This window comes from Vombatus ursinus, unplaced genomic scaffold, assembly GCF_900497805.2.
Source record: "Vombatus ursinus unplaced genomic scaffold, bare-nosed wombat genome assembly UNPS02014817.1, whole genome shotgun sequence".
Taxonomy (NCBI): Eukaryota; Metazoa; Chordata; class Mammalia; order Diprotodontia; family Vombatidae; genus Vombatus; species Vombatus ursinus.
The window spans coordinates 13,238,206-13,259,803 of NW_020954595.1; the positions used below are offsets into that span (position 1 = coordinate 13,238,206).

The following is a 21,598-nucleotide window of genomic DNA, read 5'->3' on the forward strand; positions in this document are numbered from 1 at the left end:
CGGCCTCTGACCGAAGACCCTCAGGGAGGGTGAGGCAGCAAGAATCCGCCAGAGGACAGGACCTCAAGGGTGTCCATGTCTCACCCCCCTCCCACTTCCCTTCTAGGTGTGAGAGGAGGCTCTGAAATTCAACAGGAGGAAGTCGTCCTTGTTGGGAGCGAAGGGATCTTTCCCTGATTTAGTCAATGATCACCCTTATAAAAAAACCACTTTTAGGCCTTAGTACCAGCTGCTTCTCTGATTGCGACAAACACCGAATCCTGAATTCAAGACCATGCAGGAAATTTTGGGCCGAAGTGACTATCAGCTGTGTGGCTCAGATGGAACATCTACTCAATTCTGCTCAATTATTTGGGGTTCAAAACCATGCAGTCTGTCTCCAGCTCTATCCCTTGTTCTGTTTTTGTGATCATCACATTAAATTCAGCTACACTGGTACCGTAGAGACAGGGTAAGGTGGGGACAGAGTAACATGGGAACTGGCTGACAGGGACCAGGTGGCTTGGGGACTAGGTGCCAGGGTGGCATGGGGACAGGGTGACATGGGGCTGGGGTGGCCTGGGGACAGGTTGCCAGGCTGCCAGGTAATAACAGATGAGTCAGGCCAGAGATGCATTTCTGTTCCCAGGGTCCTGCGAGTCGGGGGCTCTTACTATGACCTTGAAGGGTCAGCTGACATGGAAAACCTTCCATCTGGTTGATGAGGAGAGCTACAGCCAACATGCTGAGCTCAATTACCACAGCCCTTTCCACTGTTCCCTGAGGCACCTGCTCCCCTTAGGGAGGATGGCCCCGCCTGCCTCGGTGTTTACTCTGGGTCTCCCTCACTCGGAGGAGGAGGAGGCTGGGCTGTGTGCCCATACTTCTTAGACTCATGGCACAGTGGTTATCTCAGGGCGTGTTTTTGAGCTGTGGGCGTGACCAGGCTGGACCGGTGGTACTAATTGGGCTAATGTGCAGGAGGCAAAGCAGGTCCAAGAGCAGCTGCTGCTGAGCCCATCCTCCCCTGCCACCTGTTTTCCGGCTTTCCTACGTGTGCTGCCTTCCCCCATTAGACTGGAAGCTCCGTCAGGGAAGGGACTGATGTGTTCACTTGTATTTATAGCTGTGTAGCGACCCCCGCAAAGGGCTGGCTGACTCCCCCAACCCCCTGAGAGCTGTGGTTCTTCCCAGATTGGGAAGAGAGGAAACGAACGCAAGATCAGCGGTGGAAGGGGAGGGGTTTTTCACCCATGGCTATGGTGGGGTACATGGGAGACAACAGGCAGCAGGAATACACCGCATGACAGGACCTCAAGGCTGTTCATGTCTCATCCTCCCTTCCCACACCCCTGCTCTTCTAGGCGTGGGTCCAGGCTCTGAAATTCTACACAAGAAAGTCTTTGTTGTTGGGAGTGAGGAGGGGGAGACACACACACACACACACACACACACACACACACAGAACACGAGACACAAGGAGGGAAGAAAGGAGACATTGTGGTCATCCCACGACAGCCCAGGAGACTGGAGCATAAGGCCATGAGAGGGATGCCTTCCCTCTGGCTGGTCAGACTGGGAGGTCTATGTGTATTTTATCACAGGTGCTTGCGTGCCAGAAGCAGGACTAGGGAGAGAAGGCTGAAGGACAAGAGGAGAACAGTGGGTGAGCCCTGCCCTGCCCTCGCCTTTTTTCCAGTTGTGCTTTTCTTATACTTGTTCTGATAGAGAACACCTTTGCTGCACTTCATCTTCTTTCTCAGAAACACTTGCAGTGGACCCTGTCCTTATATTGCTAGGTGTCCCATTGCCTGTGTCGTGAGAGCTCACTGGGAGCCACAGGAAAGGAGGACCCTTCCTTGCGCAGGGCTCTAGCCCATTGCTGGAGTTCTGTTCTCTGGCTGGCTGGATAAGCACGAGCCATTTAGCAGCTGCTCTGCTAAGTGCAGAATCCCTACGAATTTGAGTGTAAATCTTCCTTTTAGATGGAAATCAAATTACATATGTCACACTTAACAGTGCCTGGTACATAATACATGCATAATAACTGAGTATCTATATACGTACCTATTCTCTCTGTCTCTCTCTGTGTCTCTCCTTCTCTCTCTCTCTCTCTCTCTCTCTCTCTCTCTCTCTCTCCATTTATCCATCCATCCATCTATCCCCTTAGCTCTCAGGTTAGTCCCTCAGCCAGCATAGCCTGAGAGGGATTGCCAGGAGGAGGAAGGGATAGGTCACAGATTCAATCAAACTTTGCCACTTCTACAGGAGTCCCTGGTCATGTTTCCCTTTTAACAGACAAGGAAGTTTGGATGCAGAGTCACTGAACGACTCATTGTCTGAGCCTGGCATCCTGGTGCTCCAGGGCCATCACGCAGCCAGGGTGGTGGTGGTTCTGGTAATGTCCCCTCAGCAAACTATGGGTCCTGCTCGTAGAACATCAGTTGCTAAGACCAAGAGGAAAGAAGCAAAGACTAGGGGGGTCAGGTTGTGGCCCTGGTTGTAGAAAGGATGTAGACCCTCCTCAGACTAGTCTGGTTAAGGTGCTAACCTGAGGACTAAGGGTATGACTGAATGGCTGGCTAGCTAAGTGGATGGCTGGCTGGCTGACTGGATGGATGGATAGATGGATGGATGGATAGATGGATGGATGGATGGATGGATAGATGGATGGATAGATGGATGGATGGATAGATAGGTAGGTAGGTAGGTAGATAGGTAGATAGATAGAACAGAGGATCAGAGGTGGGGGAAGAATGCCTGTGTAGTCCTCATGCTGGGGCCTGCCTTTGCATTCACTGTCCAACTCTATGAGCGATAGGCAGCTACAGCCAGAGGACCCAGCCTGTGATAGGATAACAAATAGAAAAGACTGGCCCCTGAGGTGGCAAGACTTAGAGAGCACCCAGATGTGCTGGACTGGACCTATGGAAGAATCTGTGACTGAGTCCAGAGGCTGCGCTCGAGAGATTTGCTAATCCTGCACAGAGGAGCTTTGTTGATTCCCCCCCTGGCACTGGTTATAGTTCTTGGTGGGAGCAGTGGGTCTACATCTAGACACCTTGAGCTGCCCTAGAATGCCAGGCTGTGGGCTGTGTCCCTAATTACTACCTACTACTTACATCTTGAAGAAGTTTTAGACACATGGTCAGTGTGGTGATTGTGAAAATATATTTCCTTCCATGAAGTAAGAACTTCATGTAGCAGAAAGTTGTCTGCTTGCCTGTGTGGTGGACTCCATTACGCCTTCCTCTCCTGACTAGGGCTTAATGAAATCCACTGGATGGGAGGCCCAGAATTGTCCTGGTGGGGGCCAGGAAGTCCCCAGTTCTCTGAGAACCAGAGTTTGGCACTTTCTACTGTGGAGTGGTGTGCAGAACACCAAGGGAACATGGCCCTTCCCAGAATCTGGTGCTTTTGGTGATTTGGAGTAGGGCTCTCCACTCACCATCTTCCTCCTCTCTGATGGATTTCCCTGGGGCCATACCTAGTGAGACGCAGCAGTGACACCTGGTGGGTAAATGAGTTAGCTGTGAAGCCATTGCACTGGCTCCATTTTAAGATACAAATAACTGAAGCTTCAGCCACTGTCCTCAGCCTCACAGAAGAGATTCTGTCCCCTGAGGGAGTGAAAAGAAAACCAAAGCAGGATGCCAGGAGTACTCCGTTCGTCTGTTGAAGGGCAGCTTGCTGGAGGCTGGCAGAGCCAGAGGCTCGGTGCAGGGAACACAGGAGTCATGGCTGTTCCATATTGGGCAGGCAGATTAGCAGTTCTCTCTGCTCCAGAATGTTTGTCCCTCTTCCTCCTCTTTCCAGGGCTTTGGGCCATCTATTTTTATACATCTCCAGAGACTCTGGCTCCTCCGGAGAGGGTGGATAGCTTCTCCTCCAAGCCGCTGCTGTGACTACATAGATCCCATCGCTTTCCTCAATATGGAGCTTCATTTGCCCCCTTTAGACCATCACACTGCTCTCAGCCACTGCATCTTCTGATCATGGGGACAACAGACTTTGAAGGCTGTTGACTGTTATTGTGTCTGCCAAGCCTGAGCTCCCCTCCCTTTTGGCTTGTTTCCAGGAGAGCTACCCCGACTTTAGAGTACTCTTGAAATAGGCTGTTCTATGGGAGACTGAATTCTGGGGGGCCTCTCTTCTTTGTCATTGAGGTCATGTATGTGTGTGTGTGTATGTGTGACTGTGTGAGTGTGTTTTATTGAGAAAAGGAGGGGCATCAAATCACAACGGACACACACCCCTGGTTGTATGGAAGGGATTTCTTGGGGGGGTGGTGAGGGGCAGCCCCAACAAAGGCTGGTCAGACCCAGGTCATGGCCACTGTTGTGTGACCTTTGGTTCAGACACAGGCTGAAGCAGATGATCTCTGAGGTCTCTCCTCACTCTGTGAACCTAGGAGTTATCAGAATGATGGCGTCTCACGCCCAGGCTCAAGAGGCACTGGGTTTTTCCCTACTCACTCTTTGACAGTGTGGGCAAGTTCATGTTAATAATTTTTAGTTCAGTACAAATTTCTGGTCTCTTTTACGTTCATTGCTCAATGCTTATTCATAATTTTTTTTGGGGGGGCTAGGCAATCAGAGTTAAGTGACTTGCCCAGGGTCACACAGCTAGTAAGTATCAGGTTAGATTTGAACTCATGCCTTCCTGACTCCAGGGCTGGTGCTCTATCCGCTGCCCCACCCAGTTGCCCCTTATTCACTATTTTCAATGGTTGTCTTGCACAAAGGAATTGTCAAACTAGAAGAGGCAGAATCAAGTTCCCCAGTCAAACCAAGAATGACTTAAGCCCTTAGTGTGTGCCAGGCACCAGAAAATCAAAACTAACCTGGCTGATAGCTGGCCTCGTGAGCAGAGCCCTTTAAGGCTCACCACTACTTTATGTTGACTCAAAAAGCAATCCCTGCCCTCAAGGAGCTCACATTCTAATGAGGAGGGAGCCTTCTATACAGACTAATTTACAGCTTCTGGCCTCCAAACCCAGGCGAGTCACTGCTTCTAGCTGCCTCGAGAAACTCCCTTTAACTTGTCTCTCCACCTTCTCTCTCTCTTTCTCTCTCTGTCTCTGTTTGTCTCTCTCTCTCTCTCTGTCTCTGTCTCTCCATCCCTCTGCCTCTCTCTGTATCTCTCTGTCTCTCTTCTCTTTCTCCCTCTGTCTATCTGTCTCACTCTGTCTCTTTCTTTCTGTCTCTGTAGCTGTCTCTGTCTCTTCTCTTTCTCTCCCTGTCTTTCTTTCTGTCTCTCTCTGTGTTTGCCTCTCTGTCTCTCTCCTCTTTCTCTCTGTCTGTCTGTCTCTCTCTGTGTCTGTCTCTCTGTCTTTCTGTCTCTGTTGCTGTCTCTGTCTCTTCTCTTTCTCTCCCTGTCTTTCTGTCTCTCTCTCTCTCTTTGCCTCTCTCTCTCTCTCCTCTTTCTCTCTGTCTGTCTGTCTGTCTGTTCATCTGCCCATACCCTCCGCTCTCAGGTTAGCACCCCAGCCAGTGCAGCCTGAGGAGGGTTGCCAGGAGGGCGAAGTGACAGGTCACAGATAGGTCACTTCAGTCCCTGGCCACATTGCCCTTTCCACAGACAAGGAAGTCTGGATGCAGAATCATTGGCCAGATACTGATTGTCTGAGCCTGGCATCCCTGGGCCCTGCTTCTGGGGCTCAGTAGAGCTCTCCTGTGCTCATCCTGCCCCAGTCCTTGCAGCACATTTCTGTCCCCATCGCCATTCCTTCCCAATAGCATGTCGCTGGCCCAGCCATGGACCAGTCATGGCCTTGGCACAAGCCATCCCTGAGTGGCCAGCCGGACCTGGCACCTCTGCTCCCCCGGACGACCCAAGCACTGGCCCGAGGCCTTACCTACTATCATGTGGCTGCAGGCATCACAGAAGGTGGGCTTCTTGAAGATGTGCTCCTGGAAGGCGTGGGCCCCGCCGGGGGCCGGGGGCTGCAGCCGCCCTCTGGTGGGTGTGGAGCTCAGGCTCCCGGCGCCAAAGCGCGGTTGGCTGCCGCGGCTCGCCGTGATCTCGGGCAGCGCGTCCGCCGGCAGCTTTCCGTCACTGCCCGTCCCTTGGAAGAAGTTGTCGGCACTTTTACTCCGTAAACTTTTGGTCTTGAAAGAAAGCGACCGTTTCAGCTTCTGCAGCTGCAACAGAATGACAGAACAGTCCCCCTTACTGGCCATCACGTGGACGCCTGTGCTCTCGGTACCTGCCTGGTCTCCCTGGCATCACTGATGCCCCCAAGGGGTACCACACTCAACACTTCCCTGTTTGGAGTGAGATGTGGGCACAGTGAAAGGAAGCCATGCCTCTGGGTCTAGCCTGGACAACAGAGATCGAGCGTAAAGTCCCCAGGCAGGCTTCGGGCAGGCGGTGGGGCGGGGGGCGGGGTGGGGGTGGGCTGGAGAAGTAGCCTGCATCATTCTGCCCCTCCTCTGCCTCCCACCCCCTCCCCCCACAAACCTCCAGAGAGCTGCTAGCTCCAGTCCAAGTCTGGGATGTGCCTGGGTTTGTTGTCCTTGTAACAGAAAGCTCCAGAATCCCAGAGCTGGAAAGGGTCTTGGGGTCATCTGGCCCAACCTAATCTGAGAAAGTGGTTTGTCTGTAGCATAAATGACAAGTGACCATCCACTGCCTCTCCAGACAGCCATTCTACTGTGAAGCAGCCCCAATGGTAAGGAAATTTTCCTTACATAAAGCTTAATGCTCCTATAATTTAAAAAAAATATATAATTCCACTGGAATTGTGGAACATACCAGGGGCTGTGTCATGTGAAAAAGGGGGCTCCTTTGGATGCTGCTGAGTGGCCAGGTCCATACATGGAGAGCAGGGCCCATGAGGCAAATATCTGGATGATTCTATTGAAAACAATCAGCAGCAGACGCAAGAGAAGAACTTGCTTCACTTTGGAAGCGACCTGGTGTCATTTGAGATGCTTTCAGCACACTCAGTTTGGACAGAGGACCTCACCCTGGCTACCCATGAGACCTTGGCCAAGTTACTTCTTCCTGGGCCCCGATTTTCTTAGAATTGGGGGGGAGTGTAATATTGAAGGTCCTTTCCAGATACAAAATTTTATTATTTTGAATCAAGAGTCCTGAGTCCTAGTCCTGGAGCTACCTCTTACTTATCCTAGGCAGGTTATTTTAACTCTGAACCTGTCTTTTCATCTCCACAACTGGAATAATGACATCTGTCCTGCCCACTTCCCAGGGTGGATTTGAGAATCCAGGGAGTCAGAAAAGTCTCCAAGGGGAGAGAAAAAGTCTCCAAGGGGAGAGAAAGAGAAAGGATGGGACACAAAGAAGAGGATGTTGTCTTGTGTTCTCCCAAGCTGTCAGACAGATCCTTGTGGGACCATGGTCCATATCCCCAGGGGTCTTTCCTTGGCTCCCTTTCCTCTACTCGCTTGCTGACCTCATCAGTTCCCATAGGTCTAGTTAGCACCTCTCTGCAGATGACTCTGAATTATATATCCAGCCCTCACTCTTTCCTGAGCAGAGTCCTGCCCTGTACCTTCAACTGCCTGGGACATACTTCCACCCAAAGGCCCCAGATACCTCTCTAACATAAGGAACCCTGGAGAGAAATTCTTCTTTCCCCCCAAGTCATTGCTCCTTCCGACTTCTCTGTTTCTAATGAAGGCACCACTATCCTCCTGTCTCCCATGTTCACCACCTCAGCGTCATCCTCCACTCCTTGTTCTCCTTCATCCATCATTTGTAATCAATTGCCATATTGTGTTCATCTCCCCTCCTCCACACCTCTTCTTTCCCCCCTTTTCTCTATTGACACCATAGCCATACTAGTGTCCTAGGGTCCTAGCTTCTCTCAAGTGGACTCCCACAATAGCTACCTAATTGCCCCCCCCCCATAATTTTGTATTTATTCTGTATGCGTCTTTGATTTATCTGCCTGTGAACATGTTTTATTTCCCCACTGAATGCAAACTTCCTGAGGGCAGGAAAGTACTTAGCATAGTAAGCAATAAATCAATCCTAGACAATCACAGTAAAAACTAGCATTTATGTAGCCTGTCAGAGTTTGCAAAGCGCTTTTAAATATATTGTTTTTATAGATGGCTGATGGTTAGGAAGGCCATGAGGTGTCTCTCTGAACACTGATAGAAGCCATTTTCCCCTTATGATTAGGTTAAGTATCCTTCACTTACCACTTTGCTCTTTATAGAACATTCCTTGAATTGCTATCATCTCCAGGTATTGGAATGGATACGAAGATGTTACGTGCACTAGAATTGGGAGTGCTCCAGGTCCCAATGAACAAGCTGGAGGCTTACTCCCCTCCCCTTTCTCCCCCCAGCTGTATTGGGCAAAAGGGCTTAAAGAAATGCTCAGGTCGTGGCTCAGGGTGGTGGGGAGGATTCAAACCGACTGCACAGATGAGGCAGAGCCACTCACATATATTTTTTATCTGTGCCAAGGAGAATAATGACCTTAAGATTGGAAAGGATTGAACAAGATTCGAAGGAGTCAGACAGTAAGAGAGCACCTGGCTGCCCTGAGTGAGTTCAAATGACCTGATCTAGGTGAACTATATCCATGGATACTCAAAGAATTCAAAGGTGTGGTAACTGAGCCCATCAATGAAACTCAAAAAATCCTGAAGAGCAGGAGAGGTATTGCAGGCCTGGAGAAGCCAATCCAATCCAATAAACATTTATTAAGCACCTACTGTGTGCCAGATACTGTGCTAGGTGCTGGGGATACAATTAATAAAATGAAAGACAGTCCCTGCCCTCTTGGAGCTTACACTCTAATGGGGGGAGGGGGGCAGAGCCAGAAAAACACGGGTGAGGCCCAGGGAGCGTCTGGTGCAGGAGCGTCATGCTTTGTGTAGTTGAAACCAGGCAGAGGATCAGATGCAGAGAGGATCGAGCTGAAAAGTCCTGTTTCTGCCCTCGATAAAGGAAGGCATGGAGGGAGTTCAGTACGCCACCCTCCAGCCCTCAGAACAGAGGGAACAGGAAGCCGAGGGAGGCGGTGAGATTAGAGCTGATGAGTTTCACCTGGGAGGGGCACCGTGTTCCACATCACTGAAATCAGGCAGAAAAGCAGAAGCAGAGTGGTGAATAGCACAGTCCTATTTTTTTGTTTTGTTTTGTTTTGTTCTTCGTTGTTTTTAATGAGAATAGAGTCTGTGAACTCTAGGTCAATGAGCTGAGCCTGTAGTGAAATTGTAGAATGTCTTATCAAACAGGTGGCTGATGAACACTTAGAAAAGGATCCCTAAGCTAGGTCTAGTTAGACTAAGAACAGGCTGTCTGTACAAGTTTGTAACAGGGGTTTTGTTATTACTTTCTCAGTTGGGGAGGGGGAGGTGGGACAGAGAGAATGTGGATCTGAAAAAAATTTTAATGAAGAACAGGTTTTGATAGATGAAGCTTTTGTCCTTTTTGGACAGACTTATTAAAATGGTGGATCAGGGAAATGCCGTAGCTTTGGTTTACCTCGATTTTAGCCAGTATCTCTGCTATTCTTGTGGGTAAGGTGGAGAGATGCCATATAGATGATAGTGTAAGTACACATTTTCATAAGTGGTTAACTGGAGAGAACCAAAGAACAGTCATTGAGGGTTTGATGCCAGCTTGGAAGGGCATCTCTGGGGGGTTCTCAGGGACCTGTCTGGCCCAGGTAATGCTAGGTAACAACATTTTTATCAGTGACACGAGTGAAAGCATTTGCAACATTTTCAGCTGACTTTAAGCTGAAAAAGATGGTTAACATGCTAGGAGACAGAGTCAGCGTCATGCAGGATTGAGGCAGGCTGAGCTAAATCTACAAAGAAGGTGACAAGCTATTGAGATAAATGAAGCAGCATCGTTGGGCTAAAAATGGACTTTCAAGTGTCTTTTGGGAGAATTATGGCTCCCCAGCCGTGTGAAGATCAGAAAGTCACTCTGGGCTGAAAGCTAAGGGCGTGAAAGATTCAGGAGCTGATCTTGGGCTACGTTCAAAGAAACAAGAAAAGAGTTAGTCCCTCTGCCCTTGGTCAGATCACCTCTGGATGATTAGGTTCAGTTCAGGAAGGACAGCACAGAATAAAGCATAGAGCACTGGGCTTGGAGTTAGAAAGACCTGAGTTCAAATCTCACCCCAGATATTGACTAGCTGTATGACCCTGGCCAAGTCACTTAACTTTTCTCTAGGCCTCAGTTTCCTCATTTGTAAAGTGAAGTGTCAGACTGGATGGTCTCTAAGGTCTCTTCCAGCTCTAAATCTATGATAAGGACATTAATACATTAGATAGTAGATGAAAGATAGTGGATAGTGAAGGATTCATGCTGTATGATCATTTGAAGGAAAGCTTGAGGTTGGGCATGGCAGCTGCCTTTGAGTATCTGAGAGGCAGTCCTGGGGAAGAAGGAGTGTTTTTTTCTGCTGGTCCTCTGAAGGCATAGCCAGAAGAGGGGCAGGGGGAGTGGGAGGAGCTGCATGGAGGCATATTTAGCCCTAATTCAAGTCGAAACTTCCTCACAATTAGCGCTCACCTGGAGTGGAAGGGGTTTCCTCAGGAGGCAGCAGTTTGTGCTTCCGAGATTCTCAGGTCAAGGCTAGATGACCTTGGGAGTGGGGGAGGGGCTGTAGCCAGGGTCGTGGCTGGGTCTGAGCTGGACCAGGTGCTGGCTGAAGTCCCACTCGACTCTGATCTGAGCTTTGGGGATTCTCTGAGTTGGGCTGCTGGGACTCTATGGAATCGGTCCCTTCCTTTCTTTGGTGGGGCAGGGCCTGAGCATGTGTTAGCAGCCCTTGGGGTCCCAGACAGTGGCAGCTAAGTTTTCAGCTAAGCAGCTTCTAAAGTCCAATGAAAACTTGCATGGAGGAGCATGACAGCATCATCAGTCTGAACTCCTGTTCCAGTAACCCCTGGTTCTGCATCTGCCTTTTATCATTTGTCTGGTTAAAACCAAGGAGGGTGTGTGCCTATGCATGTGTGTGCGTGTGTGAGTGTGTGCATGTGTGTACATGCATGTGTGTGTGTGTGTGTGTGAGTGCCACTTGCTAAATGAGCACCTGTGTTTGATGACTTCTTTCCAGAAACCACTTTGAATGCTCTGATCATGACTATAAATTGGAGAATCAAGTGAATTCCCATTGCAGGTATCTTCTCCACAGCCATTCTGTGAGGCACATGGAGATCTGTTACAGGAGGTCATCTGAGGAAGAGTGGAGGGGGAGAGAATGGTCTAGAAACAGGATCTCCACTCCGTCTAGAACGAGCTGGAGCTGGAGGGCTGCTCATTAGGACTTTTGGTTTCAGCATTCTCACCAAAGGATCATGGCGTCATGGGTCTATAGCTGGACACAAGGGGTCATTTAATAGAGGAGGATGTTGAGGATCGTAGAAAGGAGGGGACTTGCCTCAGATGATGGGAGCAGTAAATGGCAGGACTCCCAGTCCAGTGTTCTCTTCTCTGTGTTACACTGTATCTCCTCGGTGGTCCAGAAGGATGTGAGGCATGTTGAGGGGGAAGGCTAGCTCTCTGAAAGCTTAGAGCCAATAATTCACATGGCATTTCTAGGTGTTGGGTCGGTGGCGATTTGTGGGCACCTTCCCTTTGTTAAGTACAAAGCAAAAGTAGGCAGACCCCAGATGGAGAGCCTCTAGGGTCTAAACGGTGACACAGAGTGGACCTGAGGCTGCCAGGGATCAAGGCTGAGTTGATTCAATTGAGTTGGACAGGGGGCTGCACCCAAAGCTCATTGAGTATTTCCATGTGAGGCTCTGGTGACAACTCCAAGGCAGGGCAAGAGATGAAGGTGACTCCAAAGTTGAGGGGGCCACATAGCCGCTCCCCATGAGAAGAGTGGTGGGTGGGCAGCCCCTTCATTTATGACCGAAGGGCCAGCTACAGCCTGTATCACTGCATTGTCCAGAAATTTAATGAAAGAAGCCAACGCAGTCCTCCCTTCTACCACTGAGCATCCAACAGATGACCCAAGGAATGGAGCCAGAGAGTGGAAGAACTTCCCCAAGCCACACAGATGGTCATTGAAGAATTCTCCTGTGGGTGAGGACTCACTTCCTGTTGGGAGGATTAGTGTGATTTGCTGTTGGGAGTGGAGCTGGAAGACTTCCCCTTCCTTTCTCTTCTCCCCAACTGCCACCATCTTGGATGTGTCTATGATAATGCCATCTCTGTTCCTATGCTAATCAGCAGTGTCATTGATATTGGGTGGGCAGGGCCTTTCCTCTTTGAACCAAAGTAAATCAGAGATTACAGGCCCCATTTGGCAGCCCATATGCCTTGAGGAATGCCTGCAGACAGATAACTCATGTGTACCCATGTGAGCTTCCTGGGCTGGGAAAGGCTTTTAAGGTTGAAAACAGACATCAATCAGTAATTATAGAAACTAAATCAGATTTTCTGTTTTACAATATAATTTGCTCTTGATCAAAGCTAATCCCACCTCCCACCCTGACTTGAAATGGGATGGTGAAGCTAAAACTCATTACATTAGTTGTCTCTGCCTGGGGAATGTCCTAAAGTAGGATGACTCCTCTCCCCTCCTCTCTTCTTTCTCCTCTCCTCTCCTCTTCTTTCCTCTCATTTCTCCTCTCCTCCCCTCTGCTCTCCTTTCCTCCTCTCTCCTCCCCTCTTCTTCTCTCCTCTCCTCCATTCCCTCCTCTCCTCCTTTCCTCCCCTCCCCTCCTTTCTTCTCTCCTCTCTCTCCTCCTCCCCTCCCCTCCCTTCTCTTCTTTCTTCTCTCTTCTCCTCTCCCTTCTCCTCTCCTCCCCTCCCCTCTCCTTTCCTCCCCTCCCCTCTTTTCTTCTCTCCCCTCTCTCTTCCTCTCCTCTCCTCCTCTCCTTCTCCTCCCTTCCCTTCTCCTCTTCTCTCCTCTTCTTTCCTCTCATTTCTCCTCTCCTCTCCTCTCCTCTGCTCTCCTCTCCTCTCCTTTCCTCTCCCTTTCCTCCTCTTCCCTTCCCTCTTCTTTCCAGACCCCTGCAAGCCATTTAAAATGCACCTCCTTTAAGAGATGCTTACGGTGTGTGCAAGTGTGTGTACACGAAGATCCTCATCCCGGGGGAGCAGCCTTCAGTCGCCTCACTGTTCAGGTGAATCGTGATGCCGGGTGAAAGGTTTCTAAAAGTGGGCTCCCGCTCTTTCTACAGCTGTTCCTTGAGAACCTTTTCCCTTTTAGTGCTGGGGTTTGCCCACTCTTCTTGTCATCCTACCTTGCTGGCCACTTGGACACCCACAAAACCCTCTCACAAACCTCATGCGTTGCAAAGGGACGTGCTGCTCACCAATACTCCCAGACCTCTGTTCTGCCCTCCGCGCTTCTCAAAAAGACACACACTTCACAATACTCACAGCTCCATGGCTGCAACCATGAGAGTCAAGCAACCAAACCTCCTCCCCTCAGATTTTGTAACCCCCTTGAGGTTTGCTGGATGGGGAGAAATGAGAACACAATTCAAGTAGAGGTCGCTGGAGACCTCCAGCAGACCCCTTCCTACTTGGCTTCCCAGAAGTATTTCCTTTAACTTCTCAGTCTGATGCTTTTCTGAAGTGTTCCCTAAGCCCTCTGGCTCAGACTCTGCTCCAGGCTCATCCTCATGTCTCAAAGAAAGGGCAGTATCTTGGGCCTCATTTTAAAAGTTTTGTGTTTTTAAAGTAAAGTTTAGTTGCTAATTTAAAAAGTAAGCCTACCTAAGTTTTCATTTCTGTAGTCGGATGGTTCAAAAGGATGTCTTATAATTGAGTATTCAATAAAAGCTTGTCTCTAAAAACTTCCCTGGGTGCCCACCCTCATGGAATGAGCTGTCTGCCCAAGCCCAGGAGGGGGGTGCTCCCCATGGGCTCCTTCCAATGGAGACTCCACCCCTTGCACATTACAATAACTGGAGAGAATCAGAGGGGAAGCTCTGGGGGGCTACCGGCAGCTGCATCTGATCCCCCAGAGCTCCCACTGTTTTCTGGGTCAGGCAGCAGTTCCCATCATCCTCATGGTCTAGGAGACACTTTTATTTTTTTTAATGGGAAAAGTTACCTACCATGTAATCTACAAAGAAAATGGAAACTGTCAGGAAAGGAATTATGAGCCCTGGGTGTGAAGATGGTTGATCAACGTTTTGTGCTAGAGACGCAGAGCCAGGCTCACTCCCGAGCCTAAGAGAGATGCCCAGCTCAGCAGATGGGAAAGGGCACAGAGACAGCCAAGACTCTAGGGAAAAAATCAGGAGCTAATATTGCTGTGTGTGCAAAGTTGTGGCTGAGAGGGAAGGCAGGCTGCTGAGAAAGAGTGGGTCTTTTCCCACTGACTCTGAGCACACACAAGGGCCCTCCTGTCCAGTCACCACGGGGCGATATGGAGGACAGGCAGGATGGGGTCCAGCCACAGACTGAGGTCAGAGGAGAGTGGAGGGCTCCCCACTGTGCTGGAGGAGCTGAAGCCTCCAGAGAGGGTTCTGGTGGGAGGCGGACTTTTTGAGGATCGCGCCTAGCACCTAGAAGGGACCGAACAAATGTTAACCTGACTCGATGTACTGATAGATTTAGGCAAAGATGTGGACGAAGATCTCAGAGGATTAGAAAGGGTGGAGGAGCTGCGATGGGGATCAGAGGTAATCCTTCACTCCGGAGAACCCAGGGTCACCAAAGTACTGAAATCAGTGACCACCCGAATGGCAGGAAAGTAAGAAATGGCCACAGTGATCCATCCAGTCCTCTCTGAACTGAGAGAGATACAAGGCACTCCTAGGCTTGGCATTCTAAGCCCAGTAGAGCCTGGCTCCCTTTCCAGGCTAACTCACGTCACTGCTCTGAACTCTGATGACCCTCCATAATACCGTTGTGAGGTGATCAAAGGTCCTCGGTGAAAGGGAAATAGTTATTGAATGGAAACTATTTTTGTCTCCCTAAGTATCTCATGAGATTAAGGGTCTATTTGAATGCTTTGTTTTCTGTATTTGTTAACGTGCATCTGGGATTTTTGCACCTTGTTCCCTTAATACTCTGAACCAGCCAAAGTGAACACGTTCCTTTCATATACACAGTTCTAGCTACACCTTCATGCCTCTCCACAGGCAGCCCCTGACATTGAGGATGTGCTTCCTCCTCCTCACTTCTGCCTTGTATAACTCAATCCTCACATCCCTTCTGAGCCCAGGGCAGGTACCTCCTCCCACATGAGGCCCTTTGGGACCTGGCAGCTGCAGGCGGCACTCCCCCCCCCCACCAATGACTTGGCGTTTTTTCATTTGTCCGTGACCTCCCTGGTATAGGGGGCCCAGACGAGGAAGCTCCTGCCACCCACCCAGACGAGCAGCTTGGAGTGTTGGCTGGGCTGCTGAGAGGGTACATGAATGTGCCCGTGGTCAGTGGATGGGTGGTGGAGTCAGAGGAAGGGTCTGAATCCCATTCTGCTTGACACTGGGGAAGCTCTCCAGCCCTTACGCCACACTGTCCCTCTATTCACTTGGTCTACAGTTTTTATTTCCCTGTCTTCTCACATGGCATATTCCCGCAACAGACCATATACTCCTTGAGAGTAGGAATGGCTCATTTTTTTCTTTGTATCACTCATTTCTTGAATAGTGCCTGGCATATAGCAGTTGTTCAATACTTGCTCTTTGACTGATTGGTCTCCATTGCTCAGGGCAGCCCAACTAGGCTGTGACCAATCTGCCCTTTAAAGTCCCCAGCTCCAGCTGTCTCTCCTTCCTCCTCTTTCCATCTGACATTAAGCTTCTGCTCTCCGGCTCATCTTCCAGCAGGTGTTCAAGGAGATGGAAGGAAGCAAGAGACGATTTGGTCCCCCTGGACACTTGCTGGTAACTCTGGAGGCCTTGAAGAATCCCAGCTTCTTATCAACCCTCTGGGTAGGGTTTCTAAGGGCCACAAAAAACCCTCCATGCAGTATCTCTGGGAGGCAAGAATGACAGGGATCGTTAGCCCCATGTCACAGAGCATCGGTTCTGTGCCAGCTAGCCGGAGGGCCTTGGTTCTAATGCCTCCTCAAGCACTTTCTAGCTGTGGGGACTTGAGCTCACTAGGTCACCTCCCTGCACCTCAGTTAGGATGCTTCCTCATATGACAAATGAGGGGGTTGGGTTAGGGTACATCTGAGGTCTTTCTGGCCATCCTCCTATAATCCCATAATCTAATATTGGTGCCTAAACTATTATAATTATCATTAATACTGCAATCTGGGGTGACTAAATGCCCCATGGAATAAGAAATCATCAAGCACCTGTTAAGCACCTTACAGTTATCCCTTCCACATTGCAACTTTCCCCATCACCACCATTGTGGTTTTGACGTATTGTGGGTCGGCATAAGAAATTCAATGGGAATTTTTGGGGAGTTTTGCAGAAGCTGCAGACAACACAGGAAGGCTAGCAGATGACAGAAAAAGTTTAGAAACTCAGAAATGTATTATATATATATAATATATATTAGTATAGTATTGTACAATATAAACATATTTTATCTTTTAATATACATAATATACACACTTTAAAAACACACACTGCTTCCAGAATAAGTGAAAAGTTAAAAAGTTTGTGAAAAGAATGCAAAAGCCAGCAGATGACATACAAAGGCTAGTATTTTTACGTAACATTGATCTACATATAGCCTATGACCAAATACTTAACCCAAATTTTACAATAAGATACTGTAAACACCCTATAAAAGAAAGAGAAAAATTGAGACCTCTTCTCTGATATGAAGGGAGAGTCAAAAAATTTCACGCAGATTTTCCAGATCGTAGGGTGTGCCATGTTCCTAACCACCGCCCCTCAATGTAGAAGGGATAACGTATATGCTCGGTGTCACAGACAGGAAGACAAGGAATGAAGCCATTTTGACTCACAGGGAGCTCACATTCGTAGCTTCAGGGCTCATGATAAAACCCTTCCACCACTCCTTTCTTGGCTCCTCCAAGGACCCCTGGAGTCAATCTTCCATTGAGCTACAATGTCCTTCTTTCTCCTGGTTTCAGTTCAACCAAGAATGTCAAACCTCCTGGGACTCAGCTCCTCCAGTGACATGTCCCCTTGCTGGCCATTTGGACAAGGTTCTCCTATTTAAAGGACCAATGACAAAAGACCGACCACAGAGCATCTATTTTCTGAGCACCAGCCCAGCCCAGGAGGTGAGACCCTTGATGATGAAGTCTTTGATCATGGAAAGAAAAGTAGTGAATTAGAAGAGATCAGGGAAACTAGGGGAGTAAGATTCAGTGATCTCCAAGATGTTTTCGAGTTCCAGACTGCCATGAAAATCCATTTACTGTTGAGGCAGAAGCTGGGGAATACATCCCCAGCAATACGTGTCTTTGGAGGGAAACCCTAGTTGGGGTTCCCAGCTTTGAGGGTTGAGGAGCTCATTGTTTCTCTGTGCCCTGCCCTCATCTGGAGTCTTGTGTCCAGTTCAGGAAGGGCATTGAAAAGCTGGGGAGAGAAGCTGGAGGAAGAGAATCTGGCTGAAAGAAGAGAAGGACTCCAGAAGAACATGGAGCCGTCTCGAGGTGTGTGAATGAGGGAGCATCAGCCTTGCTCTGCGTGGTCCCAGAAGGCAGAATTAGGACAGGGAGTGTTAGGGGAGCCTTGCAAAGAGGCGACTTTCATTCAGCTTGGTGTTACGCAAAACTTCCTAACAGTCAGAGTTGTTCAGAAAGGGGTGCCTGCTGAGAACATTCTTATTGTTTTTCATCCTGATCTCTCAGGCAGCCCTCGGGGAAGCTTCAGAACTGATGATGTCTCTTCTCCTCCTCCTCTTCCCCTGACCGGTTCTCAGGAAGCAAGAAGCCAGAGGGGTTGGGCAGGGAATCTGCTTGGGAGCCCACAGGCCAGGGAACATCTCAGGGCCTCAGGAAGGACAACCCTCATGGTGAGATAATTAGGGACACTCATTCATTCACTGCTTCCCCTCTCCTATGGTGGTGACCTGGTTCTTCAGCCCTGAGGTGACTGAGAGTTCATTTTCAGAGAGGGCAGGGCTCAAGTCCAACCTTCAGGGATCCTTTGTTGAGGGCGGGGGTGGAGGAGAATAGGACTTTTCTTTATCACTTCCTGTGTCTGCTGTCCTGGGACCAGGTGAACTACCTTAGACCTGAGCATCATGAAGGTGCTGGCCCTCACCTAATGATTGTTTTTCTGGCTGGAGCATCCTAAAGACTAGAAAACAAATCCAAATGATGCCTTTGAGTCACTCAATATATATATTTTCTGTCCAACGATCCCCTGGAAACATGACTGAAGAATTCACTCCAGAGTACTCATGGCAGCCACACCAATCCCTTCTCTCATCTGGATTGCCACCTGCCCAGGGCCCCATGCAATGGTACTTGGGACCAAGGGAGGGAGAGTGCAGCATTGTTGATCATGCCCAGTTCCTCCCACTTTGTGCAAGATGGACAGGAAGCTCAGAATCCTCCTCTCCCCCTTACTGTTTGTAGACTTATGGAAGGTGATAGATCACAGGAGAGGACAGAGTTAGGCGGCACCTAGCATGTGAGTGGCACGCTGGATCGGACCCTTCCCCCTGCCTCCCTTCCACCCCCGGTTTTGTACTTTGAGACGAAAATCCTTCTTGCCCTGGCATTTAATTCTGGGGCAAGGCACCAAACAGAGATCGAGAATGACTGAGATCATGTATCCTCTGCTGAGGGCACTGTGGTATTAGATTAACGCTGTGACCAGGACCAAGAACAGCGGGACTGGGGCTGGCACTGCAGGAGAGGGACCGGACTGAGGTAAAAGCCCAACAGAGGTGCAGATGGAGCTGGGTGGGTCCGTATTTGGTCAGAAAGCCAGGAGACCACTGGCCTCGCCACCATCTCCTTGGATGACAAAGGGGCCTGAGGGGGTGCTCCCCGATCATCCTGGTCACCTGAGGCCAGGTGAGGAATTAGAAGGGTCCCTTCAACATCCCCAGAGGGAAAGAGGAGGAGCCTTTGGGAAATGGAGGCCCCAGGCCCTTTTGGAGGAGGCCACAGCAACGTTCTGATGCTGTTGCTAAGTGTGACAGGCCAGGCGGCTTCCCGAAGTGTGATGCTGCGGTAATAGTAGATCAAGCGGTGCGAACGAAGAGAGGCCCCAGAACTGGAGTAGGGGCCGCATGTCACAGATGGGGCTTGGTATTCTGCCCAATAGTTTGGAGTCGTTTCAAAGCCCAAGAATTTAGAACTCCAGGTGAATGGAGCATCCTTGAACAGAGCCCCTTTCAGACACAAGGCTTGGCAGGATTAGGCCGCTGGCACGTGGGCATGGAGAAGATCTCCTTCTCTGATTACTTAATAGACAAAGTAAAGCATTATCCAGGGCTTGCCATGGGACAGGCACTGTGTGAAGCACTGACCTTCCAGATATAAGCAAACAAGACCGCCGTGATTGCTAAAGGGCTTACGTTCTGATGGGGAAAGACAATAAAGGGGTGCTCAAAGTGAGGGTACACACGCGGTGCCGTGGTTCGGAGATGGCTGCAAAGTGATGCCCAGGCCTTCTGCGTAAGACAGGGCTCTCTTATTAAAGTCTAGTGTCTCAAGGGCAGAGCCCCAGATTTCTGTGTGTGTGTAGGGGTGTATGCATGTGTGTGCATGTGTGTGTGTATGTACATGCCTGTGTGTTCTTGTGTGTGCACGTGTGTATGTAGATGCAGGCATGCACATGGGGAGAGGGGATGAGGATGATGGCCAGGATGCAGGAAGCAGGAGGGTGTGGAAATGAATCACCTGAAGTCCCAGCCTGCTCCCTGGAGCTTCTAGACCACAAGGCCACAGCCAGAGGCCAGCTACTATTGCTCCAAAGCACCCAGTCACGAGGGACCCCTAGCAAGTGCACACCACGTCTGTATCTGCCATCCCAGAAGGAAGTGAACCGTGTCCCATGGATATGAGATGGAGCTCAGACAGAAGGACGGCTTGCTGCTTCTCAGCGGAGAGTGAACAAAGGAGTTTGGGTAGCTGGCATCCTCCTCCACCCAAATACAGGCAGTTCTACTTTTGAAACATGATTTTTCCCAATGCAATAGCTGTAACAGGGAACGGTTTGAGCATAATGTGAATTGTGCATTTGCTTATGCTCGATTTCATCTGTGAGAAGGAAAATTGCACCCAGTTGAAGCAAGCTGAGTAGGAGTACACAGAGGACACACCTCAAACATCTGTCAGCTACCTCAGTTCGCTGTGTGCTATTCACAGCATTGTGTTCTGCTGTTCTTTTGCTTTTGTGATAACACACACACACATTCACTCAATGTCCTAAACATGTCTAAGGGTCCTGGTTCAAAAGAACCAAGCAGTGCATGGAAAAAGAAATCCTGAAGTGTTGAGGAGAGGCTTGAAATGATAAAGCCACCTCACAGAACTGCAAAAACCAAACCAAGCTGTTGCTGAGGAGAAAATGAGCCTGCAGGAAGCTTGGAGGAGGGCGAGTGAGCTAGCTATGTTGGAGCATCTGAATGTTTGCAGATATGGCTGGGCCAGGAGATCTGCCCCTTCCTGGGGCTGTTGACTGGCTGGCTTGGCTTTTCTCCTCCTCCCTGTCCTCCAGATAGTGTGGTAACCTGCACAGGTTTTTATGACTCGACCCCCCCCACCCCCAACTTCCTGTGAAAACAGAAGAAGGCAGGAAGGAACCACACAGTTAGCAGAGAGCCAGGTTTCTACTGCAATGGCAGTGGAGGGCTCTTCATGTCTAGATCACCACCCACCACAAGGCCAGAAGCTATCAGATCTTTACCATGCTATGAAGACCAAGAGTGCTATTCTTTTGGGCACAGCACTGGTGGTTGGGAAACAGGAAGTGATGGAAAGGGCTTGAGCTGGTAAGTGTAAGCTACGAGCTATCATCCCAGTGATGGAAGGAGCATTTGGAAACATTTGTTCGTTCGTTGTTTGTTTTTTGTTCTCGAAGAGGACCATGACATCAGGAAGGAGACGCCATGACTTGCAAGTGAATTGGATGCGAGGGAGGGCTGTGCAAGGTCACCAGCCTCGCTCTTTCCTCCAGAGCCATCTGGGTCCAGTGGCCAGATATAGATCAGAACGACTGAAGATGGCCACCATTTGGAACCACGTAGGATCAGACCCCAAGACTAGAGATATTTGAGCTCTGGTAGATCGATATCATTCTGGTCAAATACCCTTGGAGACAGGAAGAGGGATTGCCCAGCCCAGCATCCCAGGATCCTACTTGTCCCTTCCTCTGGCAGCAGAGCCATCCTTTTTGCTCTGCAAAGGTGGGACAGATCCTCTATTATGTCTATGCATGCAACCCCCAAGCTATATCTTATATATTAGCACCCATACACATATCTTACATATGTAACTGTTGTGTAGTAGGGGTGGGGCTTCTATTTCTATGGCTTATTTGCTTTACCCAGACATCCTTAAAACTTCAGCAGCTTAACTCCCTTCCCCCCACCTAATGTATAGTTGCCAGTCAGCTCCCCTTGTAAGCACAAAGATTCACAAGGCTAAAGGAATGAATAGGTTTATTATAAGCCAGTGAAATCAAGTATATGGGAAAAAATAATACCCACCAATGAAAACTTTCCTCCCATTATCCAGAATAGTCTCAATCATCTATGAGGAGCAGCGATGCTATGCTTTCTGGCTATATCACAACTACCACTGGGAATCAACAATC

At 49.4% G+C, this 21,598-nt stretch overlaps 1 protein-coding gene across 1 annotated transcript in view; it reads right to left on the reverse strand.

Moving 5' to 3' along the window:
* Nucleotides 1-21,598, reverse strand: part of STAC (SH3 and cysteine rich domain) — a 68,945-nt gene that overhangs the window by 30,522 nt on the left and 16,825 nt on the right. The window contains exon 2 of the mRNA XM_027835932.1: nucleotides 5,837-6,122. Coding sequence (XP_027691733.1) covers nucleotides 5,837-6,122 — 286 coding nt within the window. The remainder of the gene's footprint in view (nucleotides 1-5,836; nucleotides 6,123-21,598) is intronic.